The following is a 24,541-nucleotide window of genomic DNA, read 5'->3' as shown; positions in this document are numbered from 1 at the left end:
CCTCAGTGGTAGGGAGGCGAGCAGGCCAGAGGTGGATGAACGCAGTGCCCTTGTTTGGGTGTAGGGCCTGATCAGAGCCTGGAGGTACTGCGGTGCCGTTCCCCTCACAGCTCCGTAGGCAAGCACCATGGTCTTGTAGCGGATGCGAGCTTCAACTGGAAGCCAGTGGAGAGAGCGGAGGAGCGGGGTGACGTGGGAGAACTTGGGAAGGTTGAACACCAGACGGGCTGCGGCGTTCTGGATGAGTTGTAGGGGTTTAATGGCACAGGCAGGGAGCCCAGCCAACAGCGAGTTGCAGTAATCCAGACGGGAGATGACAAGTGCCTGGATTAGGACCTGCGCCGCTTCCTGTGTGAGGCAGGGTCGTACTCTGCGGATGTTGTAGAGCATGAACCTACAGGAACGGGCAACCGCCTTGATGTTAGACACTTGTGTCTCTCTTGATCCTAGGTCCTGGCAGTATTGTGCAGACTCAGGACAACTGAGCTTTGGAGAAATACGCATATTTAAAGAGGAGTCCATAATTTGCCTTCTAATGATCATGATCTTTTCGTCAAAGAAGTTCATGAATTTAACACTGCTGAAGTGAAAGCCACCCTCTCTTGGGGAATGCTGCTTTTTAGTTAGCTTTCCGACTGTGTCAATAATACATTTGGGATTGTTCTTATTCTCCTAAATTAAGTTGTAAAAATAGGATGATGGAGCAGCGGTGAGGGCTCTTCGGTACTGCACGGTACTGTCTTTCCAAGCTTGTCGGAAGACTTCCAGTTTGGTGTGGCGCCATTTCTGTTCGAATTTTCTGGAAGCTTCAGAGATCGGGTATTTTCTGTATACCAGGGAGCTAGTTTCTTATGACAAATGTTTTTTTTTAGGAAGCGACTGCATCTAGGGTATTACGCAAGGTTAAATTGAGTTCTTCAGTTAGGTGGTTAACTGATGTTTGTACTCCGATGTCCTTGGGTAGGTGGAGGGAGTCTGGAAGGGCATCTAGGAATCTTTGGGTTGTCCGAGAATTTATAGCACAGCTTTTGATGATCCTTGGTTGAGGTCTGAGCAGATTATTTGTTGCAATTGCAAACGTAATAAAATGGGGGTCGATAGTCCAGGATTATGAGGAAAAACACTAAGATCCACAATATTTATTCCACGGGACAAAACTAGGTCCAGAGTATGACTGTGGAAATGAGTAGGTCCTGTGACATTTTGGACAAAACCCACTGAGTCGATGATGGCTCCGAAAGCCTTTTGGAGAAGGTCTGTGGACTTTTCCATGTGAATATCAAAGTCACCAAATAGTAGAATATTATCTGCCATGACTACAAGGTCCGATAGGAATTCAGGGAACTCAGTGAGGAACGCTGTATATGGCCCAGGAGGCCTGTAAACAGTAGCTATAAAAAGTGATTGAGTAGGATGCATAGATTTCGTGACTAGAAGCTCAAAAGACGAAAATGCAGTCATTTAAAAAAAAAAATGTTTTATTGAAATTTGCTATCATAAATGTTAGCAACACCGCCTTTGCAGGATGCACGGGGGATATGGTCTCCTGGTGTAGGAGGAGAGGAGAGGCCTCATGTAATAACACAGTAAATTCAACAGGCTTAAGCCATGTTTCAGTCAGGCCAATCACATCAAGATTATGATCAGTGATTAGTTCATTGACTATAACTGCCTTCGAAGTGAGGGATCTAACATTACGTAGCCCTATTTTCAGATGCGAGATATCACAATCTCTTTCAATAATGACAGGAATGGGGGAGGTCTTTATTCCAGTGAGATTGCTAAGGCAAACACCGCCATGTTTAGTTTTGCCCAACCTAGATTGAGACACAGACACAGTCTCAATGGGGATGAGCTGAGCTGACTACACTAACTGTGCTTGTGGCAGACTCCACTCAGTTGGCAGGCTGGCTAACAGCCTGCTGCCTGGCCTGCACCCTATTCCATTGTGGAGCTAGGGGAGTTAGAAACCCTGTCTATGTTCATAGATAAGATGAGAGCACCCCTCCAGCTAGGATGGAGTCCGTCACTCCTCAACAGGCCAGGCTTGGGTCCTATTTGTGGGAAAGAGAAAGAGGGCCAATTATCTACAAATTCTATCTTTTGGGAGGGGCAGAAAACAGTTTTCAACCAGCGATTGAGTTGTGAGACTCTGCTGTAGAGGTCATCATTCCCTCTAACTGGGAGGGGGCCAGAGACAATTACTCAATGCCGACACATCTTTCTAGCTGATTTACACGCTGAAGCTATGTTGAGCTTGGTGACCTCTGACTATTTCATCCTAACATTGTTGGTGCCGACGTGGATAACAATATCTCTATACTTGCCAGTTTTAGCTTTAGCCAGCACCGTCTTCAGATTAGCCTTAACGTCGGTATCCCTGCCCCCTGGCAAACAGTGTATGATCGCTGGATGATTCGTTTTAAGTCTAATACTGTGGGTAATGGAGTCACCAATGACTAGGGTGTTCAATTTGTCAGAGCTAATGGTGGGAGGCTCAGACCCCGTAACGGGAGGAGGAGAGACCAGAGAAGACTCGGACTCTGACTCCGACTCATTGCTTAATGGGGAGAACCGGTTGAAAGTTTCTGTCGGCTGAATGAGCGACACAGGTTGAGCATTCCTACAGCATTTCCTTCCAGAAGCCACGAGAAAGTTGTCCGGCTGCGGGGACCGTGCGAGGGGATTTATACTACTAATCTATACTGGAGGCACAGACGCTGTTTCATCCTTTCCTACACTGAAATTACCCTTGCCTAACGATTGCGTCTGAAGCTGGGCCTGTAGCACAGCTATCCTCGCCGTAAGGCGATCGTTCTCCTGTATGCTATGAGTACAGCGAATTAGAAGACATCATGTTAATGTTACTACTTAGCTTCGGCTGTTGGAGGTCCTGACGAACCATGTCCAGATAAAGCATCCGGAATGAAAAAGTTGAATGAAAAAGGTTGAGCGAGGGGAAAAATAAAACATATAAAACGATAATTAAAAAGTTAAAACCGTAAAGTTGGCAGGTAGCAAAGAAACGTTAGCAACAAACCACACAGCAGCACGTAAAAGTACAAGTTTACAATTTGTGACCTGAAATGACAGAGACAGGAATCCAGCAACTTTGCACAGACATTGAAGAGGAGTGGGACAACATTCCTCAGACCACAATCAACAGCCTGATCAACTCTATGCGAAGGAGATGTGTCGCCCTGCTTGAGTCAATGGTGGTCACATCAGATACTGACTGGTTTTCTGATCCACGCTCCTACATTTTTAAAAAGGTATCTGTGTCCAACAGATGCATATCTGTATTCCCAGTCTTGTGAAATCTATAGATTATGGCCTAATGAATTTATTTAAATTGACTGATATCCTTATATGAACTGTAACTCAGTAAAATCTTTGACATTTTTGCATGTTGCGTTTATTTTTGTTCAGTGTAGATGTAAACTGTTGGGAGTCAATCCACCAGAATGCAATGTACATTTATTTTGGATCTCGAGTCGCCTTTTTTATTACTATTCTCGCCTAACAATTGAAACATTATTAAAGAGCGTATTGCACTTTTGGTCTGTGTGTGTGTGAGAGAGGGAGAGCGAGAAAGAAGTCTACATTGATAACCCGTGAAAGGGATGAGGTGAGGCATGCGTGGTTCATACGCCAATCTGATTACAGAAGTTAGAGTAAAAATAGGACTTTGAATTATGTGGAAATAGGTACTGTACTACGCAATATCTGAATAAAAGAGATTGTCCTTTTGTCTAAGAAACTTGAGTGCCATAAGAATGCAATGAAATTGTAGTGCCTAGTTACTATGTCTGATAATAATAGATAATATTATAAAGTGCGTGTGTGCATGTGCCTGTGAGACTTGTGTCTGGTTTCAGTGGTGTTGGAGGTTTCCATTTGGTTGCGGAGGCTTACTGGTTCTAGACTCTTTTTCGTTGTAGTTCCACTTCTTGCAGTGTTTGTATTAGCAGAGACAGGGATGGTATCCATGGAGAGGAAAAGGTGGGGGGGACTCTGTTTTGAGAAAACGCCCACTGAGGTATGTCATGTTCAAAGGGCTCTCTCTCTCACGCTCTCTTTCTTTCACTTGCTTTCACACTCTCGTTCTCCCTCTCTCTCGCTCTCTCTAACATGCACATGCATACGAATGGAGCGCCTTCTCAGACAGCTTACTTCGAGAGCAGTGAGTCACTTCAAAGCCAAAACATTCCAGTTTCAGACTTGATATACGGTGTTACTGTGTGCGTGCGTGCGTGTCATCAAAAGATGACTGCCATGTGAGGGTTCACAGCCTTGACTTATTGCTGTCTAAAAATGGTATCCAAGTGTCACAGAAGATGGAGATCCCCACTGCCCTGTATAATGTCTGTTATTTGTTAGTGTCTGGTTTGTGTGAGTGTGGGTTTCTTTAGGACAGACAGACACATTAATGAAGTTGTGAACAGCAGCTCTGCCACCAGTGGTGGGGGTGTGGCATCATGTATTGTAGCTGGATTATTTCCTAGGGCCTTGTCCATTATCTGCTGTTAACGGCCCGCCCAGTGGGCCCCCCGCTTCCATCCTTCTGCCTCGCTCCTCTGGAGGGGGGTTCGATTCCTCATGCCACTCCACACGCCCGAAACTGTGCATCATCCGACATACCTACACTGCATGTGGCTCACACAGCCTGCAAATACTCTTCAACCCACTTTGAGCTTTATCCCCCTGCCTAGCGGATGCAGACACACACACACGGTTGCCTCCACATCACCTAATCGTGTCACATCTTTATTGATGAGGCTCACGCTTTTCATGTGATGGACTTTTTGCGCTTTAATTTTTCTCCATCCGATCCAGGTTGGCAGTGTTTGTTGGGGATGCGTTGCTAAAATAAGGCCCCTGCATTCCGGTGCCAACTGTCACAGTGGAACTTTTAGAACCTTCATGGTTAGACCGGAGCTAGCTGTACCTGTCAGGTATACAGCCCATCCCATTTCCAGGAAATGACAGGCCACTTTCTTCCAAAATGGAATGTAATATTAGGGGAGTCGATCAAAAAAGTAATCACAGCCTTATGTTGTCTTGATAACGATAAGGATTGTTATTATAGATATACAGTGAGCTCCAAAAGTATTGGGACAGTGACCATTTGTTTTGGATTTGGCTGTACTCCAGCATTTTGGATTTGTCAGTTTTCATTTGAAGTTATTGTCTTACATTGGATGAACCGTTTAGAAATTACAGCACTTTTTGCCCATCGTCCCCCCCATTTTAAGGGACTAGTTATATGTGTATTAAAGTAGTAAAACATTTATATATCATAAGTAAAAAAAAATGCTAATCTCCCCTGTCATTGTAATGGTGAGAGGTTAGCATGTCTTGGACATGATATTTGTGCGTCTAACTTTCTCTCTCATTATTATTCATGATTCATTGAGGATTATCCATAATCATGGTAGCATTCACATTAATGTAGAAGTGTTTCGAAACATATTCTTATTTACAATTAAAGTGACTCCAAAATGGCACAAAAGATTATTTACCATTCTATTCTATTGGGCACAAAATAATCTGAAACACAACCAAAACAAACAGGAATGGCATCCAACACATTTTTAGAGTAACAAGCTTGATGCGTGCTATCAATATGGGATCAAATACTTAACTTTTTATTACACATATAAGTGAATTTGTCCCAATACTCTAAAAGAGCTGTACATTTCTAAGCGGTTCACCCGATATGGATGAAAAAATCCTCAAATTAAAGCTGACAATCTGCACTTTAATGAGTGGCACAGCTGTCTAAGGCGCTGCATCTCAGTGCTAGAGGTGTCACTACAGATCCTGGTTTGATTCCAGGCTGTATTACAACCGGCCGTGATTGGGAGTCCCATAAGGCAGCGCACAATTGGGCCAGCATCATCCAGGTTAGGGTTTGGCCGGAGTAGGCCGTTATTGTAAGTAAGACTTTGTTCTTAACTGACTAGCCTAGTTAAATAAAGGTTAAATCATTTTAAAAATGTTGTTTACCTCATAGTCATTGTATAATTTAAAATCTAAAGTTCTGGAGTACAGAGCCAAGACAACAACAACAACATTCACTGTCCCAATACTTTTGGAGCTCACTGTATAAATGCATACAGTCATAATCAACATTCCTACCGTGGTCGATTACCAGGAAATGTTCCAAAGTACTTCAAACATTTCAATGGGCAGATACACAGGTTCTACACAGGTATATGCAGATTATAGACTGATATAACAACCATATAACGTGGAAAGAATCTGACTATCTGGACCAGTGACTCAGCTTTTATCAGTGTGGTAGGAAATGACACATGACACCACTATTTAAAGGGAAATAGTCTCCTTTGTTCTCTCGGTTTCTCTAGTCATGCCCCTGAATGCTGTTTACTCTGACCGTCATACAGTCACCACTGGGTTCCAGGAATAGAGATTCAGCAATGAACTCTCAGTGCATCCATATATAGAATGTACACTTTCACTTTAGTCTCTTAGGGCTGGTTCCCCAGACACAAATGTAGCCTTGTCCTGGATTAAAAAGCATTCTCAATCTCCAAAAGATCTCCAAAATAATCTGTGTCTAGGGAACCAGTTCTTAATAACGGAGCTGCTTTTGGTTTGATTTGTTATGTTGTTTTTTGTCTCTTTCAGCTAGGCGTGTGTACGGCCGCAGATGCAAACCCTGCCGCCGTAATCATGTGGTCCAAAAACGGCAAGCTGCTGGTGGCTGATGGAAAGAGTATGTCATCACGTCTTGTCCCACCAACAGCCGCACAAACAGTTAAACAACAGTCAGACAACAGTCTTTGAATCTTTGTTTTCATTTCAACAACTCCCTACTTGTGACACCTTTTGCTAGATTTATGTAGAAGTATCCACTGGGGCTGATTTGCTTGATCTTTTCTTGCTACAGCTTTCTGCTCCTCTGATTGTAGTATCTTTAAAACATCTGTTTAACCTTTCAATTATTTCTGGTACCAGTGTGACCTAAATAATTATCGCCCCATTTCCAAACTCTCTTGCCTAGTAAAGATTCTAGAATCCTTGGTAAATACTTAACTTAGATCCTTTTTAACTACGAAATGTATTCTAAATGTACACCAGTCAGGTTTCAGACCATTTCATAGCACCATCTCGGCGGCTACTTTGGTTTAAAATTATGTTCTTAATTGTTTGGATAAGAAGAATCATTGTGCAGCCCTTTTTTATTGACCTGTCTAAAGCCTTCTTCTCTGTGGATCACAAATGACTTATTTCTTAATTCTGGACATAACAAAGGGTGTCAGGGATGTGTTGTATGATATTGCCCCCACAGCTGACCAGGCAAAGCCTTTTGTTGAACTGAAATTGGTACTTAAATGCAGGTAAAACTAAGTATATGTTATTTTCCAAATCACAAACATTTATCTGGTGATTTATGCATGACAGTGCTTTCAGAAAGTATTCACATCCATTTACTTTTTCAAAATGGTGTTGTTACATCCTGAATTTCAAATGGATTATTTTTTTTATTTTTTTGTCACTGGCCTACACACAATACCCCACCCCATAATGTCAAACTGGAGTCATGTTTTTAGAAACTTTAAAAAATTCATCACAAATGAAAAGCTGACATGTCTTGAGTCAATAAGTATTCAATCCCTTTGTTATGGCAAACCTAAATAATTTCAGGACAAACGATGTAAATAGCTTGCATGGACTCACTGTGTGCAATAATAGTGTTTTAACATAGGCAATTATCTGTAAGGTGCATCAGTCGAGCAGTGCATTTCAAACACAGATTCAGCCACATCGACCAGGGAGGTTTTCCAATGCCTCGCAAAGAAGGGCACCTATTGGTGGAGAGGTAATTGAGGTAATTGAATAAACCTTTGAGCATGGTGAAGTTATTCATTTAACTTTGGATGGTGTATCAATACACCCACTCACTACAAAGATATAGGTGTCCTTCCTAACTCAGTTGCCGGAGAGAAAGGAAACCGCTCAGGGACTTCAACATGAGGCCAATGCTGACTTTAAAAAAGTTACAGAGTTTAATAGCTGTGATAGGAGAAAACTGAGGATTTATCAACAACATTGTAGTTACTCAATACTAACCTAATTGACAGAGTGGGAAGAAGGAAGCCTGTAAAAAATATAAATATTCCAAAACATGCATCCTGTTTTCAATAAGGCACTAAAGTAATAGGGGCAAAAAAAAAGCCAATTAACTTTTTGTCATGAAAAGTATTATGTTTGGGCAAATACAGTACAACACATGACTGAGTACCACTCTCCATATTTTCAAGCATAGTGGTGGCTGCATCATGTTATGGGTATGCTTGTAATCGTTAAGGACTGGGGAGTTTTTCAGGACAAAAAATTAACGTAATGTAGCTAAACACAGGAAAAATCCTACGGGAAAACCTGGTTGAGTATGCTTTCCACCAGAAACTGAGAGATGTATTATCCTTTCAGCAGGAAAATAACCTACAACACAAGGCCAAATCTACACTAGATTTGCTTACCAAGAAGACAGTGAATGTGGCTGAGTTTTGAGTTAAAACTACTTGAAAATCTATGGCAAGACCTGAAAGTTGTCTAGCAATGATCAACAAACAATTTGACAGAGCTTTTGAAAAGTATAATGGACAAATGTTGCACAATCCAAGTATGGAAAGCTCTTATAGACTTACCTCTAAATATTCACAGCTTTAATAACTGCCAAAGGGGCTTCTACAAAGTATTGACAGGGGTGTGAATAATTATGTAAATTAGATTTTTGTATTTAATTTCCAATACATCTGCAAACATTACAAAAAAATGCGTTTTCACTGTCATTATGGGGTATTGTTTGTAGATGGGTGAGGGGGAAAAATGCTTTAATTCATTTTGAATTCAGGCTGTAGCACAACAAAATGAGTCAAGGGGTATGAATACATTCCGAAGGCACCATACGTACACTGAACAAAAATATAAACTCAACATGTAGTGTTGGTCCCAGGTTTCATGAGCTGAAATAAAAGATAGCAGAACTTTTCCATGCACACAAAAAGCTTTATTTCTCTCAAATTCTGTGCATGCGGCAGGTAGCCTATTGGTTAGATCGTTGGACTAGTAACTGAAAGGTTGCAAGATCAAATCTCCTAGCTGAGAAGCTAAAAATCTGTTGTTTTGTCCCTGAGAACAAGGCAGTTAACACAATGTTCCTAGGCTGTCATTGAAAATAAGAATTTGTTCTTAAACGGACTTTCCTGGTTAAATTAAAAAAAAAAGTACATCCCTGATAAGGTGCATTTCTCCTTTGCCAAGATAATCCATCCCCCTGACAGGTGTGGCGTATCAAAAATCTGATTAAACAGCATGATTATTAAACGGGTTCACCTTGTGCTGGCCACTCTAAAATGTGCAGTTTTGTATTATAACACAATGCCACAGATGTCTCAAGTTTTGAGGGAGTGTGCAGTTGGCATGCTGACTGCAGGCTGTATCACAACCTGCTGTGATCGGGAGTCCCATAGGGTGGCGCACAATTGGCCCAGCTTCGTCCAGGTTAGGTGATGGTTTGGCCGGGGTAGGCTGTCATTGTAAATAAGAATTTGTTCTAAACTGACTTGCCTAGCTAAATAAAATAAATTAAACAAACATCTGATGTTGATTTTCCATTAGAATTTGGTTATGCTTTTAGATGGTTGAAAGCATAGTGATAACACTTCATAAATTCAACAAACTTTTAAATGTCTTTTTGAGGGGGTGAAAATAGATTGTAATCTCATTGATCAACAAATCAACCAAATATTACCCAATTCTTCTTGTTGGAATGAGGTGGAAAAAGTCAAGGGGTCTGAATACTTTTCCAAATGCACTGTACATATGAAATAATAGGATAAAATATTCACCACCTATTGACAGTCGTAAATCTCAGTCTGGATTTAGGCTATCCCATATTGTTACACTTCACCTTTAGACTGTCATTTGCTTAATCTGTCTCTCCTCTTCTGACCGTGACAACTCTTACTACCAGTGACTCATCCTCTTATTTGTTTGTTCTGTTTGTTTGCACTCACAGCCATCATCATCACGCCCAGTGTGAAGATGGATCCGTCGACGGGCCTGTCCACTACCACGTCCGGTCTGCAGTACACAGCGGTGAAAAGCGACGTGGGAGCCAAATTCACTTGCACCGCCAAACACAGCCTGGAAACACAGGTGTCCGCTCCCGAGACCTTCATCATTCACTGTGAGTGGACCACACTGCCCCCTGGAGGTCTTTGACCTGCAGTAGATGTACATGAACCTGTCACAGAATGAGTGATAATCATGTATTAATATAGTCTGTTTTAGGATATTCAGCACATGCTTTACTCAAACCTACAGCCCTGGGACGTATCCAGTAGGAACAAAAATGGACGAAAATTGAGTATAATGGGAAAAGACCCACACGGGAGAAGAAAAAAAAATGTTTAGATTACTGTCTTTAGGTTACATGTGAAGTATTTCAAATCGGACAGATAATGTATCTTTTCAAAACGATTTAATACATTATTATTATGTACGTACAATTTATATCACAGTATATATGTTAACTGCATCCCAAAAAGTATTTAATTTATTTCAAAAATGTATTCTGAAATGCATTAAAGAATATATTTTCACATGTATTTATCAATATACACTACCGTTAAAAAGTTTGGGTTCACTTAGAAATGTCCTTGTTTTTGAAAGAAAAGCACATTTTTTGTCCATTGAAAATAACACCAAATTGATCAGAAATACAGTGTAGATATTGTTAATGTTGTAAATGACTATTGTAGCTGGAAACGGCTGATTTTTAATGGAATATCGACATAGGTGTACAGAGGCCCATTATCAGCAACCATCACTCCTGTGTTCCAATGGCATGTTGTGTTAGCTAATCCAACTTCATCATTTTAAAAGGCTAATTGATCATTAGAAAACCCTTTTGCAATTATGTTAGCACAGCTGAAAACACTATTGTTCTGATTAAAGAGGCAATACAACTGGCCTTCTTTAGACGAGTTGAGTATCTGGAGCATCAGCATTTGTGGGTTCGATTACATGCTCAAAATGGCCAGAAACAAAGAACTTTCTTCTGAAACTCGTCAGTCTATTCGTGTTCTGAGAAATGAAGGCCATTCCATGTGAGAAATTGCCAAGAAACTGAAGATCTCGTACAACGCTGTGTACTACTCCCGTCACAGAACAGCGCAAACTGTCTCTAACCAGAATAGAAAGAGGAGTGGGAGGCCCCGGTGCACAACTGAGCAAGAGGACAAGTACATTAGGGGGCGGTAGGTAGCCTAGTGGTTAGAGCATTGAGCCAGTAATCAAAAGGTTGCTAGATCAAATCCCCAAGCCGACAAGGTAAACATCTGACTTTCTCCCCCTGACAAAGGAACTTAACCCACTGTTCCTAGGCTGTCATTCTAAATAAGAATTTGTTCTTAACTGACTTGCCTAGTTAGTAAATAAAATTAAGAGTGCAGAACTGTCAGTGTACTACCTTGAACTTTAACCTCAGAACACAACATTACACATTAACTGGCGGGACAATCCTTCTCATGGGATGCCAAAAAGCACTAAGATAAAGCCACGCTCCCCAACAAGCCACGCATCCAAGGCCTTTAATATGCTGCCGCCGCAACAATATATTTAGCCAAAATGCCTTTTTATTGTACTTGGCACATACCAAAAGCACTAACATGCATTTAAATGACTACAACAATGACTACAAACATGATACATTATCAGTAGTGGCCCCTACATCATGTAGTGACCCCATGTCTTTCATGTGCATGCTCTCGTCAAGTTTGTTTATTTATTTGTCATATTATGAGCATTGCAACCAACGTCCGATGGGTAGAACTTTACATGTACTGGGTTGTTCCATGAAATGAGTGCCTTTGCATACCTTTTGATATGTTAAGTAGAAATTATGCACCAATATTGCATTTTAAAATCCTGTTATATGAAATTTAAGTACCCTTTAATATAGACCACATGGAAAATTCAATACATTTTTGTGCATTGTCTGTGACTTACAGGAAGATTTTAAGCCACTAACCCCCCAAAATACTTTTTCATACTTTTTCAAGTTATTTCTCAAGATCATTATTTATTAGTGATTCATGTCCCTCATTTTAAGGTCAACCTTGAACTGAACTGAACAGTTTTAATATGGTGAAACTATTCCTTCTTAAATATTTCTTTCAAAAGACATTGAACGTCTAATAGTCAAATCATAGTGCAAAAGTAGGTGCGCTGGTTCTACTCTTTTTGGCAATTCTCTGGTGTTTTGTGGTAAAAAACTGAGCGGTTCGAGCATAACGCGTCATAACACATCCTGTATACACATCAATAGATAGACTAGACATGTTTTAAGAATAAAATAAAAATGTGTGCTTGTTGTGTGTGAAAAGTACAGTAAATGTAAAATGCACATAAAATCAACAGTGTAATGTTTGGATTCAGTCTTGTCAGGTATTTCTATTTATTAGGAATCCCCAGCAGCTACTCTTCCTGGGGGTCCAAACACACCAAATTAACCACATTAAATATAAAACAAAAGAAAAAACAGTGAACTATGTTTGTACTGAATGAGCTAAAGATAAAACTATCCATCATATAACATCCTTACACCACCACATGTCCACAACACAAAATGTTCAATACAACAATACAACAATATCACATTGTATGTGTATGCATGTGTCCATACCTGTGTGTGTCTCTTCACAGTCCCCGCTGTTTCATAAGGTGTATTTTTTATCTGATTCTACTGCTTGCATCAATTACCTGATGTGGAATAGAGTTCGATGTAGTCATTGCTCTATGTAAACTCAGCAAAAAATGAAACGTCCTCACTGTCAACTGAGTTTATTTTCAGCAAACTTAACATGTGTAAATATTTGCATGAACATAACAAGATTCAACAACTGACACATAAACTGAACAAGTTCCACAGACATGTGACTAACAGAAATGGAATAATGTGTCCCTGAACAAAGAAGGGGGAGTCAAAATCAAAAGTAACAGTCAGTATCTGGTGTGGCCACCAGCTGCATTAAGTACTGCAGTGCATCTCCTCCTCATGGACTCCACCAGATTTGCCAGTTCTTGCTGTGAGATGTTACCCCATTCTTCCACCAAGGCACCTGCAAGTTCCCGGACATTTCTGGAGGGAATGGCCCTAGCCCTCACCCTCCGATCCAACAGACATGCTCAATGGGATTGAGATCCGGGCTCTTCACTGGCCATGGCAGAACAATGACATTCCTTTCTTGCAGGAAATCACACACAGAACGAGTAGTATGGCTGGTGGCATTGTCATGCTGGAGGGTCATGTCAGGATGAGCCTGCAGGAAGGGTACCCTATGAGGGAGGAGAATGTCTTCCCTGTAACGCACAGGGTTGAGATTGCCTGCAATGACAACAAGCTTAGTCCTATGATGCTGTGACACACCGCCCCAGACCATGACGGACCCTCCACCTCCAAATCGATCCCGCTCCAGAGTACAGGCCTCTGTGTAATGATAAACGTGAATCCAATCATCACCCCTGGTGAGACAAAACTGCGACTCGTCAGTGAAGAGCACTTTTTGCCAGTCCTGTCTGGTCCAGCGGCGGTGGATTTGTGACCATAGGCGAGGTTGTTGCCGGTGATGTCTGTTGAGGACCTGCCTTACAATAGGCCTACAAGCCCTTACGGACCGTCTGAGCACTGATGGAGGGATTGTACGTTCCTGGTGTAACTCAGGCAGTTGTTGTTGCCATCCTGTACCTGTCCCGCAGGTGTGATGTTTGGATGTGATGTCCTGTGCACGTGTTATTATATGTGGTCTGCCACTGCGAGGACGATCAGCTGTCCGTCCTGTCTCCCAGTAGCACTGTCTTAGGCGTCTCACAGTACGGACATTGCAATTTATTTCTCTGGCCACATCTGCAGTCCTCATGCCTCGTTGCAGCATGCTTAAGGCACATTCACGCAGATGAGCAGGGACCCTAGGCATCTTTCTTTTAGTGTTTTTCAGAGTCAGTAGGAAGGCCTCTTTAGTGTCCTAAGTTTTCATAACTGTGACCTTAATTGCCTACCGTCTGTAAGCTGTTAGTGTCTTAGCGACCGTTCCACAGGTGCATGTTCATGAATTGTTTATGGTTCATTGAACTAGCATCGGAAACAAACAATATTTATACCCTTTACAATGAAGATCTGTGAAGTTATTTGGATTTTTACGAATGATCTTTGAAAGACAGGGTCCTGAAAAAGGGACGTTGCTTTTTTTGCTGAGTGTAGTACTGTGCGCCTCCCATAGTCTGTTCTAGACTTGGGTATTGTGAAGAGAAGTCTTGTGGGGTATGCATGTGTGCTAGTATTTTAAACAGACAGCTCGGTACATTCAGCCTGTCAACACCTCTTACAAAAACAAGTAATGATGAAGTCAATCTCTCTCCCACTTTGAGCCATGAGAGGTTGACATGCATGTCATTAATGTTAGCTCCCTGTTTTAAGGGCCAGCAGTGCTGCCCTGTTCTGAGCCAACTGCAATTTTCCCAAGTCCCTCTTTGTGGCATCTGACCACACTACTGAAAAGTAGTCTAGGTGTTACAAAACTAGGGCCAGTAGGACCTGCCTTGTTGATAGTGCTTTGCTTCATTATGGAAATACTTCTCCCCATCTTAGCTACTGTTATATCAATATGTTTTGACCATGACAGTTTACAATCCAGGGTTACTCCAAGCAGTTTTGTCACCTCAACTTGCACATTTTCCACATTAACAATTATGAGACGTAGTTGAGGTTTAGGGTTTAGTGAATGATTTATGCCAAATACAATGCTTTTAGTTTTGGAGATATTAAGGACTAGCCTTTTCCTTGCTACACATTCTGAAACTAACTGCAGCTCTTTGTTAAGTGTTGCAGTCATTTCAGTCATTGTAGTAGCTGACGTGTATAGTGTTGAGTCATTCACATACATAGACACACTGGCCTTACTCAATGCCAGTCGAATGTCGTTAGAAAAGATTGAAAAAGCAAGTGGCCCGAACAGCTACCTTGGGGAATTTCTGATTCTACCTTGGGGAATTTCTGATTATGTTTGAGAGGCTTCCATTAAAAAACACCCTCTGTGTTCTGTAAGACTAGTTCTGTTAGACTAGCCATAACATATATGTTTTTCCAACAGCGGACTATTATTGATAATGTCAAAAGCCGCCATGAAGTCTAACAAGAGCCCCCACAATAATTGTATCATCAATTTCTCTCAGACAATCATCAGTCATTTGTGTAAGTGCTGTGCTTGTTGATTGTCCTTCCCTATAAGCTTGCTGAAAGTCTGGTGTGAATTTGTTTACTGTGAAATTGTATCTGGTCAAACACCATTTTTTCCAGGAGTTTACGAAGGGTTGGTAACAGGCTGATTGGTCGGCTATTTGAGCCAGTAAAGGGGGCTTTACTATTCTTCGGTAGAGGAATGACTTTTGCTTCCCTCCAGGCCTGAGGGCACACACTTTCTAGTAGGCTTACATTGATTTTATTTTTATTTCACCTTTATTTAACAAGGTAGGTCAGATGAGAACAAGTTCTAATTTACAACTGCAACCTGGCCAAGTTAAAGCAAAGCAGTGTGACAAAAACAGCACAGAGTTACACATGGAATAAACAAACGTACAGTCAAAAACACAATAGAAAAATCAATGTACAGTGTGTGCAAATGTAGTAAGGTTAGGGCGGTAAGGCAATAAATAGGCCATAGTGGCAAAATAATTTCAATTTAGCATTAACACTGAAGTGATGGATGTGCAGATGATAATGTGCAAGTAGAGATACTGGAGTGCAAAAGAGCAACAACAACAAAAAATAGCAATATGGGGATGAGGTAGTTGGGTGTGCTATTTGTTAATAGGCTGTGTACAGGTACAGTATTCAGTAAGCTGCTCTGACTGCTGATGCTTAAAGTTAGTGAGGGAGATTATAATTCTCCAGCTTCAGTGATTTTTGCAATTCTTTCCAGTCATTGTCAGCAGAGAACTGGAAGGAAAGGCAGCCAAAGAAAGTGTTGGCTTTGGGTGATGACAGTGAAATATACCTGCTGGAGCGCGTGCTACGGGTGGGCGTTGCTATGGAGACCAGTGAGCTGAGATAAGGCGGGACTTTACCTAGCAAAAACTTACAGATGACCTGGAGCTAGTGGGTCTGGCGACGACTATGTAGCGAGGGCCAGCCAACGAGAGCATACAGGTCGCAGTGGTGGGTAGTATATGGGGCTTTGGTGACAAAACAGATGGCAATGTGATAGACTACATCCAATTTGCTGAGTAGAGTGTTATTTTGTAAATTACATTGCCGAAGTCAAGGATTGGTAGGATTGTCAGTTTTACGAGAGTATTTTTGGCAGCATAAGTGAAGGAGGCTTTGTTACAAAATAGGAAGCCAATTCTAGATTTAATTTTGGATTGGAGATGCTTAATGCGAGTCTAGAAGGAGTATTTATAGTCTAACCAGACACCTATGTATTTGTAGTTGTCCACATATTCTAAGTCAGAACCATCCAGAGTAGTGATGCTAGGCGGGCGGGCAGGTGCGGGCAGCAATCGGTTGAAGAGCATGCATTTAGTTTTACTAGCATTTAAGAGCAGTTGGAGGCCACGAAGGAGTGTTGTATGGCATTGAAGCTCGTTTGAAGGTTTGTTAACAGTGTCCAAGGAAGGGACAGATTTATACAGAATGGTGTCGTCTGCATAGAGGTGGATCAGGGAATCACCAGCAGCAAGAGCGATATCATTGATAAATACATAAAAAGAGTAGGCCCGAGAATTGAACCCTGTGGCACACCCATAGAGACTGCCAGAGGCTCAGACAACAGGCCCTCCGATTGGACACACTGAACTCTATCTGAGAAGTAGTTGGTGAACCAGGCGAGGCAGTCATTTGAGAAACCAAGGCTATTATGTCTGTCGATAAGAATGCAGTGATTGACAAAGTCGAAAGCCTTGGCCAGGTCGATGAAAACGGCTACACAGTACTGTCTTTTATCTATGGCGGTTATGATATCGTTTTGGACCTTGAACGTGGCTGAGGTGCACCCATGACCAGCTCGGAAACGAGATTGCATAGTGGAGAAGGTACAGTGGGATTCGAAATGGTCGGTGATCTGTTTGTTAACTTGGCTTTCGAAGACTTTAGAAAGGCAGGGCAGGATGGATATAGGTCTGCAACAGTTTGGGTCTAGATTGTCTCCCCCTTTGAAGAGGGGGATGACCGCGCAGCTTTCCAATCTTTGGGAAACTCAGACGATACGTACGAGAGGTTGAACCGGCTAGTAAAAAGCCTCCTTCACTCACGCCGCCAAACTTACCCTAGTAAAACTGAATATCCTACCGATCCTCGACTTCGGCGATGTCATCTACAAAATTGCCTCCAACACTCTACTCAGCAAACTGGATGCAGTTTATCACAGTGCCATCCGTTTTGTCACTAAAGCACCTTATACCACCCACCACTGCGACTTGTATGCTCTAGTCGGCTGGCCCTCGCTACATATTCATCGCCAGACCCACTGGCTCCAGGTCATCTACAAGTCCATGCTAGGTAAAGCTCTGCCTTATCTCAGTTCACTGGTCACGATGGCAACACCCATCCGTAGCACGCGCTCCAGCAGGTGTATCTCACTGATCATCCCTAAAGCCAACACCTCATTTGGCCGCCTTTCGTTCCAGTACTCTGCTGCCTGTGACTGGAACGAATTGCAAAAATCCCTGAAGTTGGAGACTTTTATCTCCCTCACCAACTTCAAACGTGCTATCTGAGCAGCTAACCGATCGCTGCAGCTGTACATAGTCTATTGGTAAATAACCCACCCATTTTCACCTACCTCATCCCCACACTGTTTTTATTTATTTACTTTTCTGCTCTTTTGCACACCAGTATCTCTACCTGTACATGACCATCTGATCATTTATCACTCCAGTGCTAATCTGCAAGGTTGTAATTATTCGCCTACCTCCTCATGCCTTTTGCACACAATGTATATAGACTCGCCTTTTTTGTACTGTGTTATTGACTTGTTAATTGTTTACTCCATGTGTAACTCTGTGTTGTCTGCTCACACTGCTAAGCTTTATCTTGGCCAGGTCGCAGTTGCAAATGAGAACTTGTTCTCAACTAGCCTACCTGGTTAAATAAAGGTGAAATAAAATAAAAATAAATAAATAGGGGTTGCAACCATTTCGGCGGATAATTTTAGAAAGAGAGGGTCCAGATTGTCTAGCCCAGCTGATTTGTAGGGATCCAGATTTTGCAGCTCTTTCAGAACATCAGCTATCTGGATTTGTGTGAAGGAGAAGCAGGGGGGGTCTTGGGCAAGTTGCTGCGGGGGTGCAGAGCTGTTGGTCGGGATAGGGGTAGCCAGGTTGAAAGCATGGCCATCCGTAGAAAAATACTTCTTGAAATTCTCGATTATCGTAGATTTATCGGTGGTGACAGTATCTCCTAACTTCAGTGCAGTGGGCAGCTGGGAGGAGGTGCTCTTATTCTCCATGGACTTTACGGTGTCCCAAATCTCTTTGGAATTAGTGCTACATGATGCAAATTTCTGTTTGAAAAAGCTAGCCTTAGCAGTACTAACTGACTGTATATTGGTTCCTGACTTCCCTGAAAAGTTGCATATCGCGGGGGCTATTCAATCTATCTTTCTCTTCCCCTCTCTCTTTCTCTATCCTTACTCTGTCTATCTCTCTTTTTTCTCTCTCTCTGGTCTCTCCACTCCCTTTATACCTCTCTAAATCTGGCTTTTAGATCCAACAGAGAAGTTGAGCCTCCAGGTGCTGGCGAAGGCTCCCATCAGAGAGGGCGACAACGTGACGTTGAAGTGCAATGCGGACGGCAACCCTCCTCCAACCAGCTTCTACTTCAGCATCAAGGCAGGTTTTCCTCTGTAGTGTCTGGGGGATCAAAGATTGAGATACCAATATTTATATAGAAAATCTCTGGGTTCAATTTAATTCTGTGGGGTCAAGCCATGTGGACAGTACCCCACTGTTCGTGACAGAATCTGTCACCGTTACCGTAACCATCCTTCACCCACCTCTCCCTGTATCTCTCCACTCCTTCTCCCTCTTTCCCTCACCACTCCTTGTCCCTCTACTTTCTTTCACTAGTGGCTGTCTGCCTGTCAATTTTGGTGTGGTAACACAATGCAAACCTTTCCCCCTACCCTCAACAGGGCCAGAAAGTGACGGTGAAAGATTCCGACACCTTCACTCTGACTGCCGTTACGCGCAACAGCACCGGAGACTACAAGTGCTCGCTGGTTGACGATGACAAAATGGAGGCCTCGGAAAAGGTTGTCGTGAGCTGTGAGTATAGACAACATATTTGTTGCGCTGTGGATTTAAACAAAGCTTCAAGGATAGTGTTGTGAACACTCGCTGAGACTTGAAAGGAGTGAGCAGACAACATCTCCAGTGTTTCAATCTTTATTTTGCACTTTCTTAACAAGCTCCTTTATCCACTGTAAATGAAGTCACAGGAGCAAGGGAAGGTAATCAAATATATCTTCAAGATGATTAGCTAGGAGGGGAGTGCAGTTTGGGTGGGCAGTGGGAAGAACTAATAACCTTAACCCTAAACCTAACCCTAGCACCAAACCGTAACCCTAACATTAACCCTAGCTCCTAACCCTAAACCTAATTCTAATACTAATTCTAACCTTAAACCCCCTAGAAATAGCATGTGACCTTGTGGGGACCAACAAAATATCCCCAGTTGGTCAAATTTTGGGACTTCTGGTCCCCACAAGAATAGTTAGAAACACACACACACACACACTATATATATATATATATATACAGATCACCGACCATTTCGAATCCCACTGTACCTTCTCCACTATGCATATATATATACACACACACACACACACACACACACACACACACACTTAATTACTCCCTTCTTCTGAGGTGTGTTTAGAGGTGTGTTTAGTCCTCAGTTCAAAAGGGCCCCGGCTAAGACTGTCTTGTGAATATAGCCACATCCCCGCCTCGCCACATTTCACTCATCTTTAGCAAAAGCTTATGTCCCGCACCTAACAACTAAATTGTGTGTGAGGGAGAGACAATAACTTTGCTGGAAGGGGTCCTGGGAGAAGAGGGTTCTGAGGGAACGTGTCCTCCCTGAATCACAAAGTCACCAAGTTGCGGGACTGCTCATGGCACTGGGACGTGAACCCATAACCTCTGCGGTTTTGTGGGGGCTTTGTTACCAGTGTTAGGCACAAAAAAGTGAATGTACCGGAACTCTGAACAATCCTTCCCCTTCTCCTCTCCACCCCCATTTTCCCTAGACTTGGATCTCAGTCTCAGCCCAACAGGAAAGGTCCTTAAGATGGTCAGGGACACCTTGCTGGTGAAAATGGAGCAGTACGCCTCCGGCGACGCTAAAGTGTCATGGACCAAGGTAAAAAAAAAAAAAGTTTTGCTAGAAGGCTGAATAGTTACTGAAATCCAATAACATCATACTAACAATGGCATCTTCTGTCGACAAAACAGCCTTTTCAGTATTCAAATTGCACCCAAAAAAGGGCTTCATTCAAACTGTGTCGCGGAAGATCCACGGTATAGTGTGATGGAAATGAAAAGGTCCTTTCTGATTGAGCTGACATATACAGTGTTACCGTGAATGCTTGGGAATATTGCCTTTAAATTTCAATCACCCTATAGCACGGCTCTTCCGCGATATGTATTGAATCGAGCCCTAAGTAACATTTAAAACAAAAAGACAACGCAGTGAGTTTCGAATACTACCCATGATTATGCCCAACGACATACTACATATATGAAGTAAATGTGTGTATAAGCCAGGATTTGACTGTTGCTTGATCTAATGAGTCTGGGTTCACTTCACTCTACCAGGACAACAGAAAGCTGGACGAAACGCCTAGGTTTGACAATGTGACGTACGATGATGCAGGGTTCTACGTTTGTGAGGTGTCCGTTGCAGGCATCAAGCGCAGCCAGTCCTTCCAACTGGTAGTAGAAGGTTCACATCCCTTTTCTCTCCCTCTTTGATATTGGTTCCCAGGTTGACATTGCTTCCAGTTTGAGTTGGTTTAAAGTGATTGATCTCTCACACGTTTTCAGACCTCAAAGGTAGCCCAATGTCAATCTGTTATGTAGCTTCAGCTGTATGCCTCAGTGCCAAAAATGGAAAGATAGGCACTATTGAAAATTATAAAAATGCTATGGTGTCTAAAATGGTATTGTCATGTAAATGAGCCATATACTGTAAGTCAATTTACACAACAGAACTTGTGGTGACATCTCAACATTTAACCACTTTCTGGGACTGAACTGAAAGCAAGTCATTCAGTAAGCTGTGCATAACCAACCTGGTGCTGTGTGTCCAACAGGCACACCAGTCATCAAGAAGATGACTGAGCACCATAGCGAGGATGGCAGACACAAAGTTCTGACCTGCGAGGCCGAGGGTGTGCCCCGGCCCAGTGTCCAGTGGAGCGTCAACGGCACAAATGTAAGTCTGCCGTGTGTGTTTGTAATTTACTGACAAGCTTGAGCCACTGTAGATGTCCCACTAAGTGAAGCCGGTAAGGAAGCCTTACCGGCTTCTGAGACAAAACGGCCCATAGGGGCCGGAGCCTATGTTTTGTTTCTGTAGCATGAGGCAGCTTGATGTACAGGACCGCTAGTGCCAAGAAAAGAGGCTGGGACTGAACTGAAAGCATTTTTAAAGTCTTTGGTACGACTTGGCCGGGGATCGTATCCCCAACTTTTCAATCTCTGGACATACCACAAGGCCACAGAGTCTGACACAACTCGCTTATTATATCATATAACTATACTATACAAAAATTTAAATTCAACATGCAACAATTTCAAAGATTTTACTGAGTTACAGTTCATATAAGGAAATCAGTCAGTTGAAATAAATCAATGGATTTCACATGACTGGGAATACAGATATGCATATGTTGGTCACAGAAGAAGTGGGCCTCACAATGGGCCTCATGATCGAGTCATGATATCTCTGTGCATTCAAATTGCCATCGAGAAAATGTAATTGTGTTCATTGTCCGTAGCTTATGCCTGCCCATACCATAACCCCACCGCCACCATGGGGCACTTAGTTCACAACGTTGACATCAGCAAACCGCTCGCCCACACGAAGCCATACATGGCGGTTGTGAGGCTGGTTGAACGTACTGCCAAATTCTATAAAATGACATTGGAGGCGGTTTATTGTAGAGAAATTAACATTAACCTCTCTGGCAACAGCTCTGGTGGACATTCCTGCAGACAGCTTGCCAATTGCGTGCTACCTCAATACTTGAGACATCTGTGCCATTGTGTTGGGTGACAAAACTGCACATTTTATTGTCCCTAGCACAAGGTGCAACTGTGTAATGATCATGCTGTTTAGTCCACTTCTTGATATGCCACACCTGTCAGGTGCATGGACCACAAATATGTGCACAACATTTAATAATAATATATCCCATTTAGCAGACGCTTTTGTCCAAATTACAAGTCGGCTTTTTTACATATGGGTGGTCCCATGGACAACCCACGACGCTTGGCGTTGCATTTGAGAGAAATAAGAGAAATAAGCTTTTTGTGCATATGGACAATTTCTGGGATCTTTATATCAGCTCTTGTAACATGGGACACGTTTTTCACATTTTGTTGTGTTACAGCTTGAATTTACATTTAGATGTTTTTGTCACTGGCCTACACACAACACTGTAATGTCAAAGTGGAATTATGTTTTTCTTAATTTTTTACATATTAATATAAAACGAAAAGCTCAAATATCTTGAGTGAATAAGTATTCAACCCCTTACTCCTGAACTTATTTAGGCAAACAATTTGCTTAACAAGTCACATATTAAGTTGCATGGACTCACTGTGGAATAGTGTTGAACATGATTTTTTCACCTCTGTGCCCTCCACATACAATTATCCGTAATGTCCCTCAGTCGAGCAGTGAATTTTAAACATCGATTCAACCACAAATCCCTGGGAGGTTTTCCAATGCCTCGCAATTTTTTGTTGAAAACCTTCTTTTTTTTTACCTGAGGCAAGTCAGTTAAGAACAATTTCTTATTTACAATGACTGCTTAGGAACATTGGGTTAACTGCCTTCTTCATGGGCAGAATCTCCAATCTAACAACCTTTCGATCACTGGCCCAAGGCTCTAACCACTAGGCTACCTGCCGCCCCAAAGAAGTGCACTATTGGTAGTCACTACAAAGATACAGGTGTCCTTCCTAACTCAGTTGCCAAAGAGTTGCCAACGAGGTGACTAAAACAGTTACAGAGTTTAAAGGCTGTTATAGGGGAAAATTGAGGATGGATCAACAACTTTGTAGTTACTGTACAATACTAACCTAATTGACAGAGTGAAAAGAAGGAAGACTGTACAGAATATAAATATTCCAAAACATGCATCCTGTATGCAACAAGGTACTGTTAGGTTCTAATTTTCAGAGTGAAAACCTCAACGGACACTATGGAAGTTTAACCAAGTTTATTCTCCCAGACAAAACATTTTTCCACCAACACAAGTATATATACTCTAATTTAGATGCCCTCCTCCTTCTCTCCAACCCTTACCCATCCATGTGGCATGAGTCCTCATAAACTGATATCCCTACGATGCTACTAAAGTAACCCCTGCTACTACTAACATGGCCCATGACTATAACCTCCTTCAATTACTGTCCCTACAGCGACTGCCATGAGAATAACTACTGCATGTAATCTGTCAAGTGTTCTGTTAGAAATTGGAAGAATGTCCAACCTAACAAAACTCTGAGTCACAGGTGTCTTGAAATGTTATCATAGTGTCTGAAATGCCACCACTATCTCTTCTACTCTCACCATTATCTGGGTATGAGTAATGTTCAATTTCACTTTATAATAGTCCCTATATTGTGCACAGTTAGCTGTCCTCCCTCTCCTATGAGCTATCTCCTGTAACAATATACATAGTGGTATCATTCCCAGACTATCACCACAACCTTAATTTATGAGCCCCCACAGATCTCCACCGCAGTCACGTTCCATCCCACGTAACAGCCTTATGTAAACATTCTGTCTCAAACACATGCCTCGTCTGTACCTCACCTCCTGCTACAGATACATTTACACATATATCATTCCATCTAACCCATAACACACTAGCCACTACACCTAATGCACTTATACAGTTATAAACATACTAACACATTCTCAAATCAGTTAGTCAACATACATCAGTCCCTCCTCTGGAACAATGGTAACTCTGATGTTCCACGGAACATAAAAACATATTGACTTGAAAAGGAAAGAGAAAAAAAGTACATGTTTTAATAACTTCACACCACCCTTGATGCAACTAAAACTGGGAAAGAACCGTCCATCCGTTATGTTCTATACCCATGTTATGCTGGTCTCCATGCCGTCTCCTTCATTTTCATCCTTGGGTGTTGTTACAAAACACAGACTATGAGCCTTGTATGCAATTAATTATATCGCATCATC

At 42.1% G+C, this 24,541-nt stretch overlaps 1 protein-coding gene across 2 annotated transcripts in view; it reads left to right on the top strand.

Moving 5' to 3' along the window:
* Positions 1 to 24,541, top strand: part of alcama (activated leukocyte cell adhesion molecule a) — a 69,333-nt gene that overhangs the window by 38,048 nt on the left and 6,744 nt on the right. For both annotated transcript variants that reach the window (XM_064938162.1, XM_064938161.1), the window contains exons 5-11: positions 6,655 to 6,742; positions 10,052 to 10,222; positions 18,797 to 18,921; positions 19,224 to 19,356; positions 20,346 to 20,458; positions 20,914 to 21,040; positions 21,411 to 21,532. In XM_064938162.1, the coding sequence (XP_064794234.1) occupies positions 6,655 to 6,742; positions 10,052 to 10,222; positions 18,797 to 18,921; positions 19,224 to 19,356; positions 20,346 to 20,458; positions 20,914 to 21,040; positions 21,411 to 21,532 (879 nt within the window). The remainder of the gene's footprint in view (positions 1 to 6,654; positions 6,743 to 10,051; positions 10,223 to 18,796; positions 18,922 to 19,223; positions 19,357 to 20,345; positions 20,459 to 20,913; positions 21,041 to 21,410; positions 21,533 to 24,541) is intronic.

Source organism: Oncorhynchus masou, chromosome 26, assembly GCF_036934945.1.
Source record: "Oncorhynchus masou masou isolate Uvic2021 chromosome 26, UVic_Omas_1.1, whole genome shotgun sequence".
NCBI lineage: Eukaryota > Metazoa > Chordata > Actinopteri > Salmoniformes > Salmonidae > Oncorhynchus > Oncorhynchus masou.
This window is presented reverse-complemented; position numbering and strand designations above follow the sequence as displayed.